Genomic DNA, 23,405 nt, shown 5'->3' with positions numbered 1-23,405 from the left:
TGCTGTTCCTCTTCTGTGCTTGGTGGAGGCTGGCATTGCTTCCCATCAGCTCTAGAGGGTTTCAGGACCTCTGGTCCTTTACTCCATCCCTTTCTCCCTACTTTATCTTGGATATCCTTGCCCTGGCTCTCATTTAAGTGTCTCACAGTGATAGATAATGCTCACCCAAACACTGCCTTTGGGTACACAGCCATGAAGATGTCCAAGGGCTATTTTCCCTGACGGTGTTTGTGTACAGCTTTCACTGAAATTCAAGGGAGTGTCATTTGGCCCAGGTTTTACAGAATTGGTTGCTGTGACTCAGATGTTTCCTGATAACTTGCAGGGCTGGAACCACTTGGGTATGGGCTGGCATCCTGAGTACAGAGACTCTCCCTTGCTGGTGAACAATTCCTTGCATGAGCAATGCCCTGACTCTGGATCAGTACACTTGAACACACAATACTCACTCTCTGTCAGTGTCCTCCTGAGAGCCACATTTTGTGCCACATATTTCCTGAAAAACAGATAAGAGGCACAAAAGAATTTCTGCCAAGCCTATAGCCAACATGTCAAAACTGTTCTGTATTATAAGAGTAATCACAGTACTCTGGGTTGGAAGGGACCCACAAGGATCACCAAGTCCAGCTCTTAAGTGAATGGCACAAACTTGGCATTTTTAGCACCAGGGTCTGACCAACTCAGCTAAAGTCTTGGCGTGTTAAATGTTTGACTAAAATGAGTGAAAATGATGAAAAGAAATAGGAGTTGTGTCAAAGTCTGAAAATTAGTGTAACTCTACTTTGATCCAAAGTGGAGTGGATATATTCAGAGCATTGCATATAATTCCAGGTTCTAATAAGTCTCTCTGAAGAGACCAACAAACAAATATTCCCTAAATGCCTAAGAAAGCCAGGGCTGGTTTGCAAAGCCCCAGTAAAAGCATGTGGGAAATGCAGCCTAAATAGGGGAAATAGGTAAGACTGACAGAATGAGCCTGACTTCCTTGTTAATCTGATTCTTCTGGGTCTGGTGGAGATGAGATGCAGCAAGGTCCTACAGCTACAGGTGGCAAAGGTGCCATGGTGGGATGCAGCTGAGCATGCTGGAATTTGGACAAGAATCAGCTTGAGTCTCATCCTCCTCAAGATATGTTATCTTGTGAAAATGCAGAACTCTCTTGACTTTGGGAGCAGGCAGAAATTTACCAGATGAAAGTAAGTCTTTGTATCTGCAGGTATCTCTTACAAGGCTTTCTTCCTTTTGATCCATTTTTCTTTCCAAATAGAACATGTAGGGAGCAGACTGGCACATGCGATGCTTTCCCCTGTGCCCTTTGGAGACCAAAAGCCACATCAAGCAGGGGATTTATGAGTTGCTGGCAATAGATGCTTCATATTCTGTTATTACATTTCAGATGATGAAAGAAGAACAACTGACTTTCATGGCTATGAAAGCAGTAGGAAAACTGCCTGTGGACAGATCGAGCACATGCATCACTGGATAGAAATTAAGGTGTTTTATAGCTTCAAATTCAGATTTGGAAAGTTCAAGATAGCAGAAAAATATCTGAGTAAAAGAGGTGAGGCAGTTCATAAGATTTCAACTCAGATACACTCAGGAGAATAAATCCAAAGGTAACATTATGATTCATTAACTATCCCTAATTAGGCCCCTAAATTTAAGTAGACAGAATCTTCCCTGGAGGCTTTCAAAGGCACCCACCTTTGAAACACCTTTCACTGTTGATGATACAGGGAGCTTAGGAACATAGCTTATTTAAGAAGGACTTCTTCCTTAGGTACCTACAGGGCATGGGTTGAGTTCCTAGATTAGGTGAATTGGATCTTCTAATAAGGTTATTGCATTTCTGGGCAGGCAGAAATCAGAGGAGTTCAGGGAGTTCTGTTGCCCTGTGCAGGAGGAGGAGAGCCTGGGAGGGAATGGTGCTCCTGTTTGTCTCTTCCCCGTGGAGTCTCAGTTGGAGGTGAGCATTTCCTACATCTCCTTCATCTCCCAGAGCCTCTCACATCACTGGGCCTTTTACCTGCGAGAGATTTCACTGGGAGCAAGGGTGAGACTGAGCTAATTTTGGGCTTTGTTTCTGGACTGGAATTGCTTCTACTTTGGAAATAACTTCTTTGATTGCAGATGCATGTGAAAAGGATAAGCATGTCTTTTTCTGTGGAGGGCAAATAAGAGAAAGGGTTGTCTGTATTATATTTATATTCTTATTGCACAACACTTCTGTATCTGGCTGCTGCCAGGAGATACAGTAAAAGGCAAAGCATCTGGGCTGTCTCAGAAGGAGTCTTGGCAGAGTGATCTGAAAGATTTAATGGGTTGTGTTAGACATCCCAGCTTGTACCACTTCCCACCACCCCCAAACCACCAGCAGAACAGACAGATTCCTGCTTTGGGCAGAGTCTGGAGGGAGGGTCCTGGTGCAGGCTGAGGGCTCGGGGAGGTGTAGGTGGCTTTGGTTGTGACAGAGCTCATTTCCCAGACAGTCTCCCTTGCTTTCTGCACTGTGCTTGGAAGTGGCCTTACTGTAACTGGCATGAGTCACTTCCTTGCTATTGGTGGTTTGGAGCACCATGCATGGAAAACACGCCTGCAGCAGGCTGAGGAACTCCCTCTTGCTCTTGGGCTTTGCATTCGGTTTCAGGGTTGCAGCCTATATCCATGCTGGGTGAAAAAATGCTTTTTGCAAAATAACTGAAGGAGATGGAAGCTGAGGATTTATTAAATCTCTGATTTGGTGTTTGGGAATTTTTGTGAGAGTGAAGGTTTTTCATGGCAGTTTGTTGATCAAATCCCAACTTTCAGACTTATGGTCTGTTGCAGAAAGTCCCTTCATGTCTCCTGTTGTCTCCTGGGACAATTTATACTTCCTGTTGAAATGGTATTGTACCTTCACTCTAAATAAAATACAGGACATGGTATGACATAACTAATAAATATATAATATAATAAATGTATATTAATAAAATAAAATATAGGATATAGGTATGACATGCCTTTGTAGCCAAGGTACAGAGCTGATGTCAGGGTTGCTCAGCCTTTTCCAAGGCTCATGGAGACATTTGAGAGCGGCAGGATCTGATGATCTCCTGATAATCAGGTGATTATACTCCTATCTGACCAAAAACTCCCCCTGTCAGAATGTCTGGTGGCAGGGCAGGACTTGAAGATAGGCTTTGGATGTCTGACACAACACGTGATCATGAGAAGAAGCAAAACCTCTTTCCATCTGAGGCCCTGAGCTAGATGGAGCAAGGATAGCTGGAAAAGGTTTCAACTTATTCCTTGGCCGTGTCTGAGACCTTTGGGATAAAGCCAAGGGGGTAGGCTGTGCCTCAATTTACTTTTGTTAATCAAATTATCATCTTGCACCTCCGTGTTTCCAGCTACACAGTGGTGTTACTGTTGTCACCAGGTGCAGTCTTCTTTTGTATGGGATTTTTCCTTCTTGCTTTCTGACTGTTCTGAGATATGTTCTGAGATATGTTCTGAGATATATCCATTATTTAATAGGTATTGTTGATTGACTGCTTACTGAATTTAGGTTTTACTGCACAAAACCCACTGTTAGTTCTGCAGTTTGAGAGAGCCATATACATGTGTACTAAGGAATTGCTTTCTTATAACAACTTGGAATCATGGATGATTCTATTTCAGGATGAATGCTGTGAATTTTTAAGTCTCAAAAAAGAATCCTTCAGAGATGGTACCTCTAAAAACATGCAGTAGTTTATATTGGGTGTTTACTCACAGGAGTGTTTTATTATTATTATTATTTTAAAAATATGTTGAGCACCAACGGTTCCTGGCCCCAACCTGCCCAGATAAAAGGCTTGGTTGTAATTTTCCTTGGTGAGACAGTAATGTTTTTGCTCAAATTGCACTCTGCTTCAAGTATGCTCAGGAGAGTTTGCTGAAGATCCTGCAGATTTGCTTTAATCATGCTGAGCTTTGGGAGCAAATGCACAGGAGAATATAGAGCAGAGGACTGGAAATTACAAGCCCCTTGTCTGTGTGTTTTAAACACTGAGCTTTCATTGATCCCTTCCAGTTGACTGATGTGTATATCCAGTGAAGATGAAGGTCAGGGAATAATTGCTTCCTGGGAGTGGAAGTCTTTAAGCCTGTTTAGGACAGAGCAAGCATCAGAAAACACCAAATGATCAAATTAGCAAAAAGAGGGAATGGTTTGAATGCAAGGCTGAGCTTGTTTCCTTTCTTTGGCACAGACTCCCTCTGTGAGATTGGACAAATAATTTGGATATTTAAACACTTTCAAAACTCTGTCCCTGAGCCAATTCCCCATCCATAAAATATGGGGGCTATAGCATCAACTGTTTGGATTATGGGAATAATATATGTGCTTAAATTGAAACACACAGCAACGCTGGAACATAATTACACAGAAAGAGCAGTATTACTCTGAAAATAATATGTTGTGGCAATTGGTTGAACCCCCAGGACTGGAGTGTTTAAAACTAGAGAGATCAACATAGGAAACACAGCAAATTATCTCATTATGGTCTTTTCGTACATGAAGAGGCCTACAAGAAACCTGAGGAGGAACATGGACATGTGATGACAAGCCAAGGAGGAATGGCTTTAAACTGAAAAAGAGTAGGTTTAGATTGGGTATTAGGAAGAATTTCTTGACTGGCAGAGGTTGCCCAGCAATGCTGTGACTGCCCTATCCCTGGAAGTGTCCAAGGCCAAGGCTGGATGGGGCTTGGAGCAACCTGGTCTGGTGGAAGGTGTCCCTGCCCATGGCAGGGGTTGGAACAAGGTAGTCTTTAAGGTCCCTTCCAACCCAAAACAGTCTGAGACTCTCTTCTTAAAGAACAGTGGTGAGGTATTGACTGGCCTTTTCCATCTCTTAGCATTGCAATTTGGAATGTTGCTGCCTGTAGACACAGTAACTTTTTCTTTTCATCAGCTCTGGATTTTTTGGCCACACAAGAAACTGCTTGTGTGAAAATTCCAGCAGAAGGCGTCTCCACTGAGTACAAATAAGGATACTGTCAGCAGCACCAGCATGTGCCTTTCACACTGTCCTGCTGGCTGCTCCCAGCGACTCTGATGGATCTGCTCTGCCCCTGAGAGCACACTCTGGCTTTGATTTTCCTTCACCCCTGTTTCTGCAGTGGGAGGAGGCTGCCAGGCAGTTCAGGAGAGGTTTCATTGTGAGATTGGTGCCATTAATTCATTGCAGATGGGTAATGCAGCTCTTGGGTTGGGAACTGCTATAAATTATTGCTAACACAATGTTGATTCGGACAGATGAGCAGTGGGAGCTGGGATTGCTTTTAAAGCAGACACAGGGGGATTATGTAAAGACTTGAAAGCCTGTAATGGAAGAGGAATGAACTTGCTGATCCAAAAGCTCCTTTGCAGATTTATAACCTAGAACCAACTTCTGCAGGTACCTTTATGGAGTGTCACAGAGATAGTGACACTTTGTCACTAGATCAAGTCCTGGCTGACATGGAATCCATGTGGTGATGTTTGAGTTGAGCCCCAGGGTGAGTGGCTGAGCAAGGCTTGCCATCTGAAAAGTTAGACCTAAAGTGCTACCTCTGCTTCTCAGATGCACAGCCCAAGTTGCTGTAGAATTTTATTGTTTGGATAAATACCCACATCTCAATGCTGACTGCTGCCCCCTGAGAGACTGAAAGTCCCTAGATGCCCCAGAGCAACTCATCTCCTCTCTTCTGAATGACTCAAGCTCATTTCTCATGTGCATTTTTAAGTGCAGGGTTCCTGACTATGAGGTGTGTGAACGCTTTGATTGAAGCTGATTCTTCTCCTCTTGATCCATCACTCATTCTGCTGACTGAATTGCTTTAACTTCTCTGCTTGATTGCATGGAGCAGAACAAGTGACAACCCTTCCCTGCCAGGATTTCTGTGCTTAATACTGAGATAAGACTAAAATCCTTGGTACTTTTATTCTGGTGGTTTTAATAATAAATAACTTTCCTTGACACTTTGCTTTAACTCATGCCATGCTTTGTGTCAGATGCACTCCTCCCTGGAGAATTTAAGGAGGGCATTTCAAAGGAACCAGATGTTTAATCTTTCTTGTGGAGTTGGCTGCCACATAGGAGCAAACTGGAAATTGTGAGGTATTTTACACTTGAGAAGTGTTTTCCTATTCACAGTCTTTCTAAATCAAAAGAAAGCTGTGTATCATATAAACTAGAAAAGGAGCAGACTTGCTGCATGCCATCTCTCTGTGTACTCTTTGCAAAGATGGGCCTTTCCTGGCAAAATGTACTCAAGATGTTTATGGAGTCCACAGAGAAAAATGATCCCTTGAAATGGAAAAGTCCAAGTTTGCATGCTGTAGACATCCAGTGCTGCTCTAAGTTGCTTCCAGAGTTTTAAAGGGATCTAGTTGCTGATGTGAAGAAAAGCACCCCTTGGAATTTTTGAAAGTCCCAAAGTATGTGCTAGTCACAGATGTTAAGCACATGCCTGCTTTTGGGAATCTCACAGCCACCTCTGTTTTATGTCCTCAGCCATCCCAAAGAGGTAACAGCACAGCCCTACTTGATAAGGTGCAGTGACAATAATACTCTCTTAATACTCTCTATCAATGCTTCTCCTTGAATACTTCTCTACTGCTGCTGTCTGATTTAGCAATGTTTTGCTTGACTCCTGACTCCTGACTCCTCCCCTGGTCCTGTAGGTAGCATTCAAATGGTGGTGGTGCAGATGCCAAGATGGAAAAGCCATATCTCAGTTCTCTGGGCGTGCTTAGGAACACCCAGAGATGATGGTGTTTCTTTCCCCTACTTCACTCAAATATTTAAGTAGGGTAGTGTTGGGTAGTGTCACTGTTTTTATAAAAGATGCAGGTTCATCCAGCCTGTCTTGTGCCCTGGAGATGGTCACGAATGCTGAGAGGTAAAGGAGATATTTATGAAGAAGAGTAAGTCTGAAAATTGAAAGCTTTTTGCTTCATTTTCTTCACTGGATGCCTATCAACAGGTTGCTGGGATGCAGTTTGGCTGAAAAGTGTATAAAGGAAAATGTTCTATGTCTTTTAAATACTTATAAGGTCCTCAGTCTGAGATAGAGCAACAGGACTATTTTTGGGGGGTGCTGAGCCCTATGCGTCCTTTTGGGTGCCTCAAATCTGGCACCCAGAACTGCAGTTCTCCCTGGCTGTGGTTTGCAGGATAATCTCTGTTCTACCCACCCACTCTACAGACTTTCTGCTATTTCCCTGGCACAGGTATCCCCCTCATTCCTGTCTGATTCCTACTAGGGGATGTGTTTTTTTGCTGCCTTCCAACTGTTGCCAATTCAGTTTTCACTAGAAACCTCTGTGCCAGCTCTTTGATATTCAGAAGCAGAGGGGTTTTCTGTCTGTTTCCTGACCTAGCATGACTCTTCTAATAATGCAAGAACTTCAGTGCTGATGTCCTGGCAGCCTAATACAGGAGGTCAGTCTGTAAATCTCGTTACAATTTTCTTTGCCTCAGCAAAGACAGTAAGTCAAACATAATGTAAACAAAGTGGTTGGAACACTTCACCCACCAGTAATGTGGTGGGCGATGCAGGCAAATTTAATGGATGTGATTAAATCTCCTGTTCCAGTCTGGCAGCTGATTAGCTGCAGGGGGCAGGCAGGAATTTCCTTTCTGATCCAGAGCTACCCTCTTTCCCAGTTCTCCTTCAAGCTTCTGCCAAACATCTCAAAGTGCTTTGCATTTTTAATTGTGCTTCTTCACGCCCCTGTGAAGGGTGGAGATGAGAGATAGCGTGATCCAAGTGGAGCCCTGGGGAAACTGAGGCACTGGGAGGTGGCAGCCTGTTTGGAATGAGAGAGGAAGGCAGTGTTACACTTGGAGAAAGGGGAAACAGGCATCCCAGAAATCTCTTGAAGCTTATGTAGGTCCACTGAACTTGTGCCTAGTGCTCAACAGTCTGTGTCTTAAGCAGTCTGAAGTCTTCATTGTCTGCTAGGCATTAATGTATAGTCAGTGACAGGAAAAAAAAAATCTTTCTCCTGTGGAAATTTTAATTTATTTTTGTCTTTCATCACTCAATTCCTCTACTTTTTGACGAGAAAGACCTGCATATATATTTTGTCTCTTTGTATGGAGAAGCACTTTGCTCTGAAATAGCTTCAGGTGTTGGCTGTGGCTGAGGAAGAGAACTGGTTCAGCTTCATAGATCACTCCATTATTTGTCCCTACAGGGGAAATGAGTGAATTCACTGTGTGGATTCACCTTCAGTGGGTGTACACTGAGGCAGCTACACCAGCTTTGATTTCTTTACCTGGTTGTACAGCTGAAGAACTGGCCTTGTAAGGAGGAGAAAACACTCGTGTTATTAGGGCATGCTTTGGTCCAAAGAAGAGACCAGAGACATAAAAAAAGTCTGTCATGTATTAACCCATCATTTCATGTGTATATTGCTCATGCTGTGGCTGACAAAAGAGAGAGTAGTAGGGATTAGCTGAGTCTTCATGTTCCTCAGGATGGTGGGAATGGAGAATGGGCTTTCCCATCTTACAGGCTAAAACTCAATGGGAAACAGCGTATTTTGGATCTCACAGGGTGTGAGAATTTCTTATAGCAGGAACTTACTTTTGTGATGGATTAAATAAGCTTTATAATTTCACATGAGCAGCATCCTCTAGGGTTTGGTTTTGTGAATCTGGGGTGGATGGGAACTTCTGATGTTCAGTCTTGAGCCAGCAGCTTGATGGCTGAGAGAAGCAGGATTTCAGGCATAGCTCCCATTGCTGTAGGGCATCCTGTCCAGTCTGCTGTCATGGTAGAAACAGAGAGCTCTGACTGGAGTGCTCTGACGTCTAGAGCTGAGGCCAAAGCCTGGTTTACTAAGCTCTATTTCAGTTTTTGAGATGAGTGTCTAAACATAACATTCTGAATCTGATCCTTAGCCTAGTCTCAAGGCTTATTTGTAAATAAACAGTATCTTAATCACTTTATGGTTTCCAGCATTCTCTCATTGAATGTCTATGTGCTGCCATTTGGAGAGCATTCATCGTAGTGGAAAATGAGTGTCTGTTTGGGCTGCATGTGGTATAATTAACTATCAGCTGAGCCCGTAGCATGATGTGACAATTCTTATTGACCAGCTGAAATAACTCACTCTAACAACTGTGCTTTTCTTGCTCCTCTCTTTCAGTTCCCAAGAAGCTTCTGCATGAAACTCAGGCAAGACCAACTAATCAACAAGAGTATCAGAAGCCACATTTTCCACTGCAGCCAAGAGTGTTTGACCCCAATGTTATAGGGGACGGCGTGTTCCTTTCGGATGTCTCTTCTTCCAACATAGAGCGAGCTCTCACAGGTAGCTGTGACCATTGTGGTGTTGGCCCAGACCTAACAGTGTTGTGATAACTGTTCCTTTCCATCTCCTCTTCTCTGGATTTCTGTATTGCTCCTAAATGCCATCCAAGTCACAGTCAGAAATGGCTGTGACAGCTTCAAGATGTGACCAACAACTGGCTAAAGTGAACTGAGAAACTGTTCAAGAAATGCCAGGTTTCTTGGAATAGCAGTCATGGCCATGCATGTCCAAATTCATCTCAGAAATACTTTCCAGACCTGTCTAGTGGCAAAATAAATAAATAAATAAATAAATAAAAAACCAGGGCAGAGACACTAGATCTGCCTCATGGGACAGAGAAGTTTTCAACTGAGCTTTGAAATAAAAGGCTATTTTCATAAAATGCAAAGTGAAAAGATATGAAGTCAGATCTTAGCCATCTCTAGGGATAAGTGAGTAGGAAGAAGGGGTGGTGTATGAATAAAGGAAGAGCACAGGTGAGCACGTGTTGGGTTCCTTGGTGGTTTTGTGTTGTTTCCCAGTATGCAGGAGATGGTTTATAACACTACTGAAAATCCCAGTCTGTGCTCCCAGAGATTCAGCTTGAGGGGTAGGTATGGGTAGAGCTTGTCTCTGTCTACACTCCTGGCAAAGTTAATCCACAGCTTGGATAGTCAGTTCACAAATAAATAAAAACTGGCAATAACAGGTTTGTCAGTTTGGATGTCTTACTGAAAAACTGTCAAGGAGAAGAGTTTTAAATTAAGCCCAAACAAATATTGGGATCCTGGAGAGTCTTTTAAGTGAGGAAAAATATCCTGAACTGATTTCCACTCATCTAAACATTTTACTTCTATGAATGACACCTTTTGTTTAGTTTTCACATTGTTTATTCATTCATTTTCAAAATATGCACCACTTTTCAAACAAAGATGTCATTTTGAAATTAAAACCTAGAAGAATGTTTCAAAAATAACAAAATACTTGAAAATTTCTGTAGTCTCCCTTCCTGTTTTATTTCTTTTGTTAAAACTATTTGCTAACATCAGCCTGATATAACGAATAACCTCTCTTGTGCTTATACTATGGTGTTGGGCAAATTTACTGCTGGCTGAAAGAATTTTGTTCAGCTTTGGTGTAAACTCACATAGAAGCTGTTCAAGTGACTGGCAAACTAAGAAAGAGTGGTGAGGAGAAAACCAGTAGTAGTGAGCTGATTAGACATTGAAAAGTCTTCAAAGCTAGCAAGGAGGAAAGGGAATATCTTTTTGTATGATCCTGAAAGCAATGGCAGACCAGGGAACCACATAGTGCAGCAACACATAGCCCTTGTGAAATTGTGTGTGTTTGTTTTTTCTGTTCTGCATAAGTCCAGTCATTTTCTGTTTTCCGTGTCTGTGCTTGTACAATCCTGCCAATGATAAAACCAGTTCTGTGGTTTTGTGGTGCTCTTTGCTGGAGTTCAGTGTATGCAGGGCAGTATTAATTTAAAAATGTTTGATTGCATCTATTCATTTGACAAGTTAAAAGTGAAAAGAAAAAAAAAAAAGGGATTCTTCTTACATCTCACATCTCGAGAGGAGTTATCCCTTACTCTGCCTCCTGAAGACACTGTTGTGGCACGTGGTTTATAAGGGCTGCTCCACACCCAACAGAAATGGTGTCCCTCTCACATAGGAAGTATGTATGAGATTATTTCCTGGTGGTGCCCTTCATTTTCCTTGATTGTGAAGGGATCTTAATTAGTTCAGAGCCAGACCTCAGTCAGGAGACCTCTCAGACAGGATTCAGTTATCCCCATATTTGTGATGACCTGGGGTGTTCACCTGGCTTATAGAAGGGTGGGCATTTCCCCTGCATCCCTTCTTATACCTGCCAACTCTGCATGGTAAGGAGGGCTCCTTACCCTGGGGTGTCTTAGGTGTTTGTGTATGAGCACATACATCAAGCTTCTGCTGTGGGGAGACCTGAATGACTCTCTGCTATCCATCAACTAATAGCAGGATTCTCTTGCCTTAGTTTAGATACATGGTGCTACTTGAGATGCCCTGAAATACCCAAATTTTAGGTTCAGTTCTTAGATGTTAAATATTTATGCTCTGTCTGTGGATTTCCTTGGGAGAGCGGTAGGGAAAAATTTGAGAACTTGTACAGGCAGATTTACCAGACAGGGAGGATAAAGGAGATATTAGAGGGCATGTTAATCTGAATTAAAAAAAAAAAATCGGAACTAAAAAAAATTTTGAAATGTGGCTATTGATTTCCTGCCAAATGTGCCCTTGGACCCTCTGTGTCCCTTTTGCACAAGGGATCTGCAATAACCTCTATTCTACTAAAGCTCTTGGGGTATTTTACACTTTGGGATATGACACCCAAGCACTCATGTTTAGACACTTTGCTCAAAGTCCAGTCATTAACATGGTGGTAACCTTGACCATGTGGCTTTCCCAAGGTCATGCAGCTATTCAGTGGCAGAGGTACAGCTGTGCCCACATTCCTTGGGGCTGATTCCTCACAGTGACACCTGGACATCCATCCCTGCTGGTTCTCCTTGAGGCAGATTAGGAGTTGGCATCACTGCACAGATTCCTGCCCTCAGTCCTTCTCCATCCAGTATTACCTGTTCTCTTTGACACCCCTCACTTTCTGTTACTGCTTCCTTGGGCTGAGCTGCTTCCTGGCACCCACAGCAGGAAGCTGAACGTGATGTCTCATGCTGCTGGGTTTGCAGGGAAAGGAGATGGGTCAGGCAGCCAAGGCACAGAGACATCTCACATCATCACTCCTGACAGAATGCCTTTGCTTGCATGGCACTGGTGGCATCACTGGAGGTGGAGCTGGCAGTGTCCTGAATTTAATACCTGCAGATAAGTGGAAGCCAGGTGCAAGTCTGTGATTTTACGGTGATGTTTGCTTTTGGCCAGAACTAGACACCCAGAGGAGGGAGCCTGAAAATCTATGATAGCTACAGTTAAAAACTCACATGGATGATGGAGTTGGATCCTGTGCACTTTTTCCTGTGTTGAAAATAATTACTGTTCTGTGAGTAGTGAGTACTGGGGGGTGTCTGCCTGCAGATCAAGGTGTGGGGAGCCCTCAGCAGTGAGCTGATAAGGTCTGAAAGGGTCTCTTTGAGCCTCCTGGAATGAACTGCCTCCTTAGCTCTAGTCTTCCACAAATAAAATCAAATCATTAACCCATGTTCACTCACCTCTCCAGAGGGGAAATGGTGTCTGGGTGAAACACAATACGAACAGGCTTCTGAAGGAAGTCATAAACTCAGGTCTGCCCTTCCCCACAAAGGCTGGAGAGAAAGCACGTCTGTTTGCCAGGTGTGGATGGATCACTACAGCACCACACCAGCAGAGGGTTGTGGGCTCTGCCTGTGTTTTCCATTCTTCCCTACAAGCTTAGCTGAACCCACTGTTGATAAAGGCTCCTTTGATTTACATAAGAGAAAAGAAACCTGATTATATATTTGCTGTAGCATAGGTGGGTGTGTCTAAGTGCTGACATGAAAGAGGAGGAGATGGGGGAGAGATGATGATGCCTGGATGCAGATGGGGTATGTGCTCAGCTGAAGCTGCTTGAGAAGGTTTAGCTATCCCCCAAAAAGGGGAAAATTTGGGTGACTCCCTGTCGAGTAGCTCCGGATTTCTGCGTACAGATGCCGACCTGGTGGGGATAAGGCAAGGTAGGGCTGGGTCACGTTCTACATTCCTCATTCATCATTCCCTTTCTGTGTCAAAGCAGAGAAGAAGAAGGAGAGGTCAGCCACTTTCTACCCTGTAGACAACACCCCCCTCCTGCTCCCCGTGGATGAGACAGAAGCGCCGGGGCTCAGCAGCAGCAGCAGCAGCATGGAGCCCGTGGGCGTCGGCGCGGAGATGGCCCTGCTCAGCAACATCCTGGCAGCCTATGCCTTCATCACAGGTACTGCTCCTCTGGTGCCTAGCACCTCCCTGGGCTCCTGCCAGCTTTTGGTAGACCCTCCTTGCATAGTCACCTGGGGCTAAATCTGCCTCTCTGAACTGTGTATTTCATTCTTCTCTCAGTGAATTCTCCCTTGAGAGGCCTGACCCGGGCAGCTCTAGCAGGCAGTGTATAACAGAGTTTATTGTGCACTGCTTTCCACTGAGTCTGCTCTCATCTGGAGTTCAACACAATGTAATCTTACATGTGGTATTATTCCTAATGCTTCATTTTCCTGGAGATCAAAGCCTGGCTCATTAGGGAGGCAAGTTTGTTGTCCTGTAATTTGCAAAATAAGCAGCACTCAAATCTTTACACTGCTTAAGAGAATTTGGCTTATCTTCAGTAGAAGTGTGAAGATGAAGTAACTTGAGAATCTACTTAATTGTATATTTAAATCTACTTTAGAGTAAGATTTCCTTGGATCACAGCATATCTTTCACCCACGTGTATCTTTCAAGTAACGGGGGAGCAGTCTTCTAAAAAAATTCACTTCAAAAGGTGAAAGAAAAGTGACAGAACCAGGGGGAATGCCTTTAAACAGAAAGAGAGTGGACTTAGATTAGACATTAGGAAGAAATTCTTTACTGTAAGGATGGTGAGACACTGGCACAGGTGGCCCAGAGAGGTTGTGGCTGTGTTCAAGTGTTCAAGGCTATATTAACTACAACTCCAATATTTACAAGCTACTTTTTCATGCCTGCCAGCTAATTCAGTCCTGCTAACTCATTAAGCAGTGTGCATTCTTGGTGCCATGCTCTTGCTCTTGCTGAGATGCCCCCATGCTGTTAATCCAAGTATTTGGATTTGAAGCAGCTAACTTGGGCTTTGCACTTTGGAACCACTGAGTAGTTTAGTGAGAGTGTTTCTGCATATTATTTAGTGAAGCATTCTTCTAAAAGGACCATGAAGGGTTATACAAATTTCTGCCTCTTCTACACAACCAGAGCTGTCATCAGGATGCATTTTTTCATGACAGCCCTCAGAGTCAGGCAGATTAAATGGAATTAGTAGTGTTCATCACAGAAGACAGCTGAGTAGGATAGATTTGTTTTCTTGCATGGGTATTTCCAAGGAAAAGTTAAACAAACAAGCTTTAAAGGAGTCTTCTGTCTATCCCACTTCTTCCCCCTTACCTACAGCTGCCATTTATTTTCACATAAGAATACCTACCTTCCCATCCCTACTATAAAACAAAATGCTGTTAATGTTGTGTTCCCCATCTAAACAGTAATGGGCAGAGAAAGTTGTAGGATTAATGGTCCAGGATAGTTGGGACTGTGATTCAGGGCTGCTGGCAATGCTCCATGGACTTTTCTTCCACCGACCACAGCAGAGCTCTTTGACTCTATGTTTGTTTTAGGGCACAAGGTCTTGATTCATCCCTGTCACAAGAGGTCAGCCTTGGCAGGAGCCTCCAGATTTTACTGCAGCACAAACAACTTTAACTGTCCTCTTGTTGTGGGATTTGTCTGCCCTGTCTTGTTGTGGTTTCCTCATATGATGTTCACATCCACTGGATATCAAATAGGTAAACTCAGACCTCAGAACTTTGGTTTCAAGTGCTGAGTTCTTGGTTCTTGAGGACTTGGTTGCTTATGTTTTCCAATGTATCATGGAACCATAGAATGTTTTGGGCTGGAAGAGCCCTTAAAGATCAACTGTTTTCCATGTCCCTCACCATGGCTGTTAGATGGGTTTCAGTCTCAGTGACATTATGTCCAGTTTGTTATTTATTATAAAAATATTTGATGACTGACCCATGAATTGAAACAGCAGATGTCCTAAACCATCTTTATCTGCTGCATGTAATTTTGCCTCTGCTTTTCATGGAAATGATGGATTTGTCATGATTTACTTTGATATATGTGAGTATGGAGATGTTTTATCTTATGACTTCAAAGACAAACTGTATCACAGGGTGCAAATATAATTTACATTAAAACTAGAGCAAAGCCATCCCTCTTCACAGTGTATATTTTGAACAGCAGAGTAGTTGGATTTTTTTTTTTTTTTGTGCCTGCCTGAGTTTGGGGCCCTGAAGGCACCTCAGGCCACAGCTGATGTCCACAGAGGATCCATTATAGTGGCTCAGGAGAGGCAGGGTATTGAGCAGCCAGGGAGGGCTGGTTCTGGGTCACACACCTTCCCACTGCTCCTGACCACAGCTCTGGTGCCAAAGAGAAACTGCAGTGCAAGAACTGCTCTGTTCCATGACACTGAAAACATCCCTCAGGTGCTCTCCGCAGACTGAAAATGCTGCATTCAGGGCTTCTCCATGCTGATGAGTTGTCTCAGAATAGGAATTTGCAAAATAAAATTGTATATAGGTAAAGGCAATATAAAAATGTGTTTTTTCTCTTGGGGCAGAGAGTGCTGGATACCCTCAGAGCCAATGCAGGGAAGTTTTGCTATTTCATGGGTAAACTGCAGGTTTGAAAGGATGATCCTCTCTACTGCCTTTCCTCTCTCCTGGCAGTGGGGTGTTTTTTAGCCTGGAGAGAGCATCCAAAAATAGTGGGATCCCTTCTGTGCTCAATGGTGCTCACATTTTCTTCACAAAATGGCAGTTTTGGGTAGGCAGCTGCAGGTGAAGAGTGTGCAGGCTCAGTCACTCACACATGCAGAGTCTTGCAGTGCACAGAGAAGTGCCAGTATTAGCAAAAGCCTCTACACTAATTTCCACCATCTTTTGTACTGATATTCCCATATAAGAGCTGGGAATATTCCTATGGAATAGGAAGATGAATAGTAAAAATCACAGCAGGAAGCAAAAGAGGCCTGATTTGCAGCTATCATGGTTAGATATCAGAGCCATTTAGGTGCCATTCTCATCCCAGATTCCAGAACCTATTTCTTCAGAAACAGGGAAAAAGTGTGAATAGTGTCAATGAGGAATGAAATTAGTAGCTGATCTAACAGATAGATATTATTTAGAGTTCAGTCTTGCAAAAGACACAGAGACACCCTTTATTTGAAACCTGATTTTCTTTATAGAATTAGGTTTTTAATTAGAGGCTATCTCTGCTTACAAACCTCAGATCTGTTATTTGTTGTGGACCTGTTCCTGAGTGTTTGGAAAGTCTTCATGCGTCTCAGTGACAGCTGGAACTGTCTTTGCAGTCACAGACTATCAGCAAGACCAGAAACCTCCCTTGTGGTTATATAAATATTAAACATTCAAAATGTATCAGAGCTCTTCCAGTGCCTCCTTTTGGACAGGAGACTTATCCCAGTTTTGTCACTCCATTTAGGACGAAGCAGTTGGAGGGAAACCTCCACAAATTCCTATTTTATTCTTCTTTCATAAGCAAAGCTTTGCTGCCAAGTTATTAACAAGGGGCTTCCAAAATACAGCCCAGGGGAGATCATTCCAAGTTTTAGACTGCTTGGCCTGAGCCTTATTAATAAGGGGCTCCTGGAGAGCTTCCTCTGTTCTGTCAGGGGATTTCAGCAGCCTGTGGGGCTGACTGCAAATTCCCTAGAAGATATTGCTCCTACTGTTTGTCTGGCTGTGCTTAATGCTGAACCTTTTACTGGGGGCCCTCTGAAATTTTCCTCCCCACTGAGGTTTCGGAATGCATGAAGCCATTACAGGAAGCCAGCAGCATTAATGCCTAGATTGTTTTTTATTTATTGAAACAATTTATTATAATAGCAATAACAGCTTTGGCCTGGGGCATTTCCTGGGGAATTAATGGTAGTCTGGCCTGATGCTCCCAGCAGATTGTTAGCCCTCAGGAAACAAGCTCCATAATTGCTGCTGGTTTGGTTGGAAAAAATAAAATAAAATGTGTTTTTAATTTTTTTGTCCAGTTTGAGTGCCTAGAAAATGGTGGCTTTTGTGTAGAGGTTACATAGAGCATATATCTTTTGTCTGCATGGACTAATTTTAGCTTGAATCATTGACATTTTTATCAATGCTTCCAATCCAGAGAGAGGAATACAAGGAAGGAGAAAGAGCCCCAGCCAAAGAGATTGGCAGAAACTGGGTTCTGCTGGAAGCTTGGAACTGTCATCTACAGCATTGGAAGAAAAAGCTTCAGTGATCAAAATCTATGTTTTAATGAGAGTATACACACATAGGCACACAAGAATGCATATCAAAATTGTGCTAACACCTGATACTCATGTCCATATACTTTTAAAGAACTTTTTTTCAAGTATAATGAGTGTTTTGAGGAGCTTCACTGTTGGTGTGATGAATCTGGGCCACTTTCAAGTTTTTGGAAGGTCCTGAGCATCCATTTGCTGAAGAAGGTGCCCGGTTTTTGTCTTTACAAGTAGAACACACAGTGGGTTAGGCTCTCAAAATCACTAATCAGCCATCAACCCCCCAAATCTAGAGTATTGCTGACTTGACTACCTTAAGTGAGAAAAAGCAGAAAAGCAGAGCCTGTGTTTTTTTAGCTTAACTTGCTCTTTCTGTTGTGACAAAAAAAAAAAAAAAAAAAAAAAAGGAGATGCTGCTGTGCAAGTGGATTGTATGTACAATAAATGTCAAGACTGCAGCTGAACACAGGGTTACATCTCCGTGAGGAAGCCCAGACAGTGTCTCAGATGATGACAGAGTAGCTGTAGGAGCTCATAAATGCCACTGGAGCCCAAAAATTCAATTACAGCTCTTGCACTGCATGAAGGGCTGTATGGACGAGCACAGGCGGGAAGAAAAATGGTTGCTTAAGTAGCAATGGAGGAAAAATTGTTCATGAACTGGATACAGTAGCATGGAAAAAGGAATGTGGAGGAGAAAGGAAAGGCAAGACAAGGGCAAAATTGGGGACAGAGAATCCACACCTGTCTGTGTCTCAGGATACAATCTATGTTTTTTTTTATGAGTTGCTCTAAAGGAGTGAGCAGTGGAACCAATGCAACCAGATCAAGCCCATGTGTGTGCAGGATGTGGTGCTCAGGGAAGTGTTCATGGCATCCTCTCAGCCAGGCAGAGCCAGGGCAGACTGCACCCAGTGCCTCCCAGTACAAACACCCCAGCACTGCTCATTTGCTCACATTCCATGATCCAGGTGTCCCCAGAGCCTTTCTTAGGGATACCTGCAAAAAGAGCTGGGTGATTACTGTCCTCAGTTAAATAGCACGTGGAGGTAAATGTGGTATTAGGTAGGGACTCTGCTTTTCTGGCTTTTTTCTTTACTGTTCACATAGGACTGGATGGGCAGCAGCAGCTTTTGCATTTTCCTCCTACTGCACAAAGGAGGCTGCAGTTTTGAGTCCTGACCCTTGAATTCAGAGTAGCCATTGCTTTCAATGGAGGCAGGATTTCACTCAGCCAGGCTGCTGCAGGGGCCATTGGCACATTCTCCTTGCCTGCTCTGGTATCTTCTCCTTTACCTTTGGAATTGTACTGTCTCACTTTTGTCAAAATACCTTAGTTTAAAGCGTGTGGCTTTGGTCTTCCTTGACCTTCCAACTACTGCTGCATTTCATAGAGGTGTTTAGTTGGAAGATACCTTACAGACCATCTATAGACCGTCAGTTCTAACCTCCCTGTCTGTCATGGGCCCACTGGCACATTCAGTTCAGTGTCCTGCTTGTTCTTTGCATTGCAGCCAAGTTTGCAGGAGGCTGGTCCACCTCTTTCTTTTTTTGGACTTATCTGCTGCACTTTCCTCATCTTTCTTTGTCCTGTCTTTAGCCTGATTTTTCCCCATGTCATCCACACCAACCACTCTTGGATCAGTCTCCCAATAGTTTCCAGTTCATCTTTGACCAACTTTAGGAGATTGGCTGGAAAGAGCAATTCTAAAAGCACTGTGCAGGGAAGTGAAGCCTTTTAGCTACAGAGATCTTTTGGGGCTGTTACAGATCTATCTCTGGGTTCAAGAGAGTAAAACTCATCTTAGGAACTGACTCCATCCTTGAGCTCAAGACACCCAGCAGACACTGCAGAGTAGAGCTGGACTTGACACTTCTGCTTAGTTCACCTTTACACATTTAGTGCACCAATAAACCAGGATGATTCAGCCCAGGGGAATGGCAGTCACAACATTTATCATAATTACATGTCTAAGTAGTCCCATGAACCAAAAAAAAATTAGGAAAAAAAAAAAAAAAGGAGGTGGTACATAAACAAGATTACCTAGTTTGAAAGGCATTGTGTATCCTTTGGAGTCTTGCTATATCACCTCAGAAATGTGGCTGTGCAGGACTCATCCTGTTGGTGCACTGACTCCAGCTCTGCCTGTGGAGCACAGGTAGGTATTTTGGTGGTCTGGGCAGGGAGCCAGCACTCTTGCCTTAGATAAGCAAATGAAGTCTATGAATAAATAATGTGCATTTTTGCCATGCTGCCAAGCCTCCCATTTCAGCTGGGCCACAGCACAGGGCATATAAAGTTTTGTAATCACCCTTATGCCTGGTGTGAAGGCAGTGGATGCAACAGAAAGATGCACTTACCTGCAGCTGGCTGTGCAGCAGCCCCGTGGGAATCAGATTTAATTCTGTGGGCTGCTCCCTTCCCTTCCAGACAACTCCAAAACACTGCAGCAAACCCGCATTCTCCATGTGGGCAAATGCCTTGGCACCAGCAAATCCATAGTTTAAATTCCTGATTGCCCTGGGGAGAGGAGAAAGGAGGGCATGGAAGTAAAAGCATCCATTGGAAACTCGGGCATTCCAGAAGCTGTGGTGTGTGCACGGAGGGGCCGTGTGTGTTCTGTTCTTTGAAGGGTTTTTTTACTCCATCATTTCCTCTCTCCCTGCAGAAAACCCCGAGCGGGCTGCCCTGTATTTCGTGTCCGGAGTGTGCATTGGACTCGTGCTGACGCTGCTGGCCCTGGTGCTCAGGGTGTCCTGCCGGACGGACTGCAAGCGCTCCTCCTCCAAAAAGCCTCCTCGGGAGCGGGAGAGCGACAGCGACAGCAGCGACAGCGACGACGACTCGGACACCACGTCGGACCTGTCTGCCCGCAGGCACCGCAGGTTCGAGAGGACTTTGAACATGAACGTGTTCACCTCGGCCGAGGAGCTGGAGCGGGCGCAGCGGCTGGAGGAGCGGGAGCGCATCATCCGCGAGATCTGGATGAACGGGCAGCCCGACATTCCCGGCACCAGGAGCCTCAACCGCTACTACTGAGCCGTGGAGGCTCCAGCGCTCCTGCCCTGCTCCCGGGGCTGCCCCACACCTCGGAGGGGAGAGGAGAAACCAGACAACACGGGCATCTCCCCTTTCCCGTCAGGCGTGCCGCCTGGAGCGGTGTGCATGGACAGCCCTGGAGCGGCGTGCATGGACAGCCGTGAAGTTCTCCCCATCTCTCTCTCCCTGACATTGTGGTATCACCCCTCTTCCCGGACACTTTCTGGTTTCGAAGAAGTGATTGCCAACTTCATTTCCGAGTAGCAGGCAGGGAGGAGACAATGGCAGCTCCCCGTGTGGGATGTGGCACTGGGCACACCGAGATGTGAGTGCTCCTGGCCCGGCTGGACAGGGAGGTTCTCCAGCATTTGGTCTCCACTTAGGATTTTGTGGTTTCCCTTTCCCGAGGACTGCGGGAGAATTGTGAACAAAATGACAGCTCTGGAAAGATGATCCGGGGAGGGCGGGGGAGGTGCATCCTGACCGATTGTCTTGTGACTTCAGAAGCCATGAGATTACCTAATTAAAACCCAACAGCAAATAGGACTTGTTAAGAACTGGGGGTGGGAGGGAGGGGGATTCTTCCATCGTGAAATCATCTCGGTGCTTGGATTTTTGCCATAGTGTATTCAGTTTTTTTGGCCATCTTTTCATCTTCCTTTTCAATGGGAACATTTAGGTTTTTTACTGACACCTCAGGGATAAAATCCTATTTTTTTTTTTTGAGTCTGCTTTCCCTGCTGGCCCCTGTCAAACACAGCCCAACCCATCTCCAACAGTGAAATTCTGGTATTATAAGAGATGTGTCAGTCACTAGTGAGAACTTAACAACCTCAAAGAGGTTGAAAAAGGTTTTCTTTTTGTTTTAAATATATATATATATATATATTTGAAGATGCTGCACAGGAATGTGCCTTATTATTTTTTTTGTTTTGTTGTTGTTGTTAAACTACAGTTTTCCTATGGATAGCAATGCACAATGTTTTATATATTTTATTAAAAAAATAAAATTTTAAAAGTCTCTGTTTACCAGAGGAAAACCAACACAGAAAAAGCCATGTCTGACAACAAAATGGGTAATAAATGCTAAATAAACTCTGGTTTGCTTCAATACAATTGAATTTGCATCTTCACTTTTGGCATAGGTGTTGCTTGAGGGAGATCTTCGGAAGAGTAGCACACCTCTGCAAGCAATCAAGGCTGATGTTTTCTGCATGCAGGGAACTGGCAGCACCTTTTTTTTTTTTTTTATTTTTATTTGGCTGCAGCCCATCTATCAACTTCTGTGGTTAACATGGGCAAGGCGAGCTGAGCAACAGGTTGGTTACTCAAGGGGTCACCTCAAAGTGATGATTTCATGATGCTTTGAGTCTGTTCCCCATACTCACATCATACCTGGGCCAGAAGCAAATGTTACATGAACTTAAGAAAAAAAAAGTGGACGAATAGGTGCAATATTTCAGTGCTTTTTCAGTTGTCCTCTGGTGTTTTCAGTGGGCTCTCACCACCCTCTTCACTCCCCAAGCAGCAGTTCACATCACCTCAGCTGAAGAACTTGGTGTTTCTCACATCTGCACAGCACTGCTGCAGCCTGCATGGCTTTGGGGTCTGCTCCTCTGTCATTTGGGCATGGAAATATTCTTTCCAGAAGCTTAAGGGTTTGCAAGGAAAATAAAGATCCAAGGCTCTGACTACCCAGAGCTTTTCCCAAGCTTTAAGGAGAGATGGAAATGCGTGGTCCTGCCCACGAGATGACTGAGGATGTTATAAGGGATTGTGTGCTGTGCCGAACAGCTGCATGGTGGGACAGACCCCTGGCACTTGGGGCCTTCTTGACACTCTTTGGGGCCACTGGGGCTTTCCCCTTGATGAGGAAACCTGCATTGGGAGTGCCCACAAATACTCCTTGTGTCTCTGGCAGGCTGAGAGCAAAGCTGAGTACCTGCAGCTGGTGGCACTGGCACTGTCTATGGTCAGGCTGGCTGCTGAGAGCTGGCTTCACTTGGGAAGGCAATTTGAGCACCGTGGAGTGATTCTAGGTCTGGTCCTGTGAAGAACTGAATGGAAAGGCTCAGTGTTGGAATGGAATGTAATTTTTGCATCTAATGTGTAGAAATAAAGCAGGAGGCAGGTCCCAAGGCCTGATGCATTGCCAGGTGCTTTAGTTGGAATGTTGAACACACTCTGCTGAGGGTGTTGAGGAGCAAAGACAGGGTGAAGTCAGTGGGGTCAGTTCTGTTGGCCATGTGTTTTCCCCTACAATGATACAGCCCCTCAAACCTGGTGATTCAAGGACAGCATGTTTTCAGATGTAGAATGCTCTGTCCTGGGACATAGCTTGCAAAACTGATTTTAAAAATGTTATGAATGGATTTATGTGTATGATTTTCCCAAATGACTTTTTTTTTTGACCAGAGGAAAGAACAACTGTGGTAAATCTAAGTATACCTGATAGGCAACTGTGGGATTAAAATATCTGCTTCCAATGTAAATCACAGCCAAACTCGAGTTGCAAATGGATGAACAGTCCTCCCTTAGCATTGCTAGTGCTGCTGTAAATCTTCCAGATGAAGTTTGAAATAAAAAAGGAGCAGAGTTTAGCAGACAAGCCCATCACAGCCTTGCGCTAGGTAAAAAAATGTAATACAAGTAGTCTCACTGTCTTCACACCACAAACAATACCTTCATGTTCTTTCTAGCTCCTATTCTGTCTCAGGGACTTGCATTTCTAAGAAAACTTTGACTAAAGACTGCAATCCTTTGAGCTATGAAAAGACTTTAAGTCATTGGATAACTATTTCTCAATTTGTCTCAAGTCCTTAATAATTTGTCTGAGGGACAAAACACAATCAAAATTCGTGGGGCGGGAGTTTAGTGGTTTGCCTACAGCTCTAGCAATGGAGCAAAACCAGTCACCTGGAGTATGGAAGTGCTGGCTTCACTGGGGATGGGGTCAATCTGTATTTCTTACCCTGCAAAAGAATATCTTAAGCATATGGAGGTTTGGACTTGTCTGGTTTCCACCTTCTGT

General features: G+C 44.0%; 1 protein-coding gene across 5 annotated transcripts in view; it reads left to right on the top strand.

Annotated features, from left to right (window-relative positions):
• EVA1A (eva-1 homolog A, regulator of programmed cell death) overlaps positions 1-21,486 on the top strand; it is a 210,206-nt gene extending 188,720 nt beyond the window's left edge. For 3 of the 5 annotated variants that reach the window (XM_085574461.1, XM_021529805.4, XM_085574463.1), the window contains 3 exons: positions 9,166-9,330; positions 13,060-13,242; positions 20,004-21,486. In XM_085574461.1, the coding sequence (XP_085430587.1) occupies positions 9,166-9,330; positions 13,060-13,242; positions 20,004-20,374 (719 nt within the window). In that variant the 3' untranslated portion in view covers positions 20,375-21,486. The remainder of the gene's footprint in view (positions 1-9,165; positions 9,331-13,059; positions 13,243-20,003) is intronic. The other 2 variants (XM_085574459.1, XM_085574462.1) reach the window with 1 other exon arrangement.
• Positions 21,487-23,405: the final 1,919 nt, after the last annotated feature.

This window comes from Lonchura striata, chromosome 3 (genome assembly GCF_050655825.1).
Source record: "Lonchura striata isolate lonStrDom1 chromosome 3, ASM5065582v1, whole genome shotgun sequence".
Taxonomy (NCBI): domain Eukaryota; kingdom Metazoa; phylum Chordata; class Aves; order Passeriformes; family Estrildidae; genus Lonchura; species Lonchura striata.
Note: the sequence above shows the minus strand (reverse complement) of the source record. Positions and strands in the feature narration are given on the sequence as shown.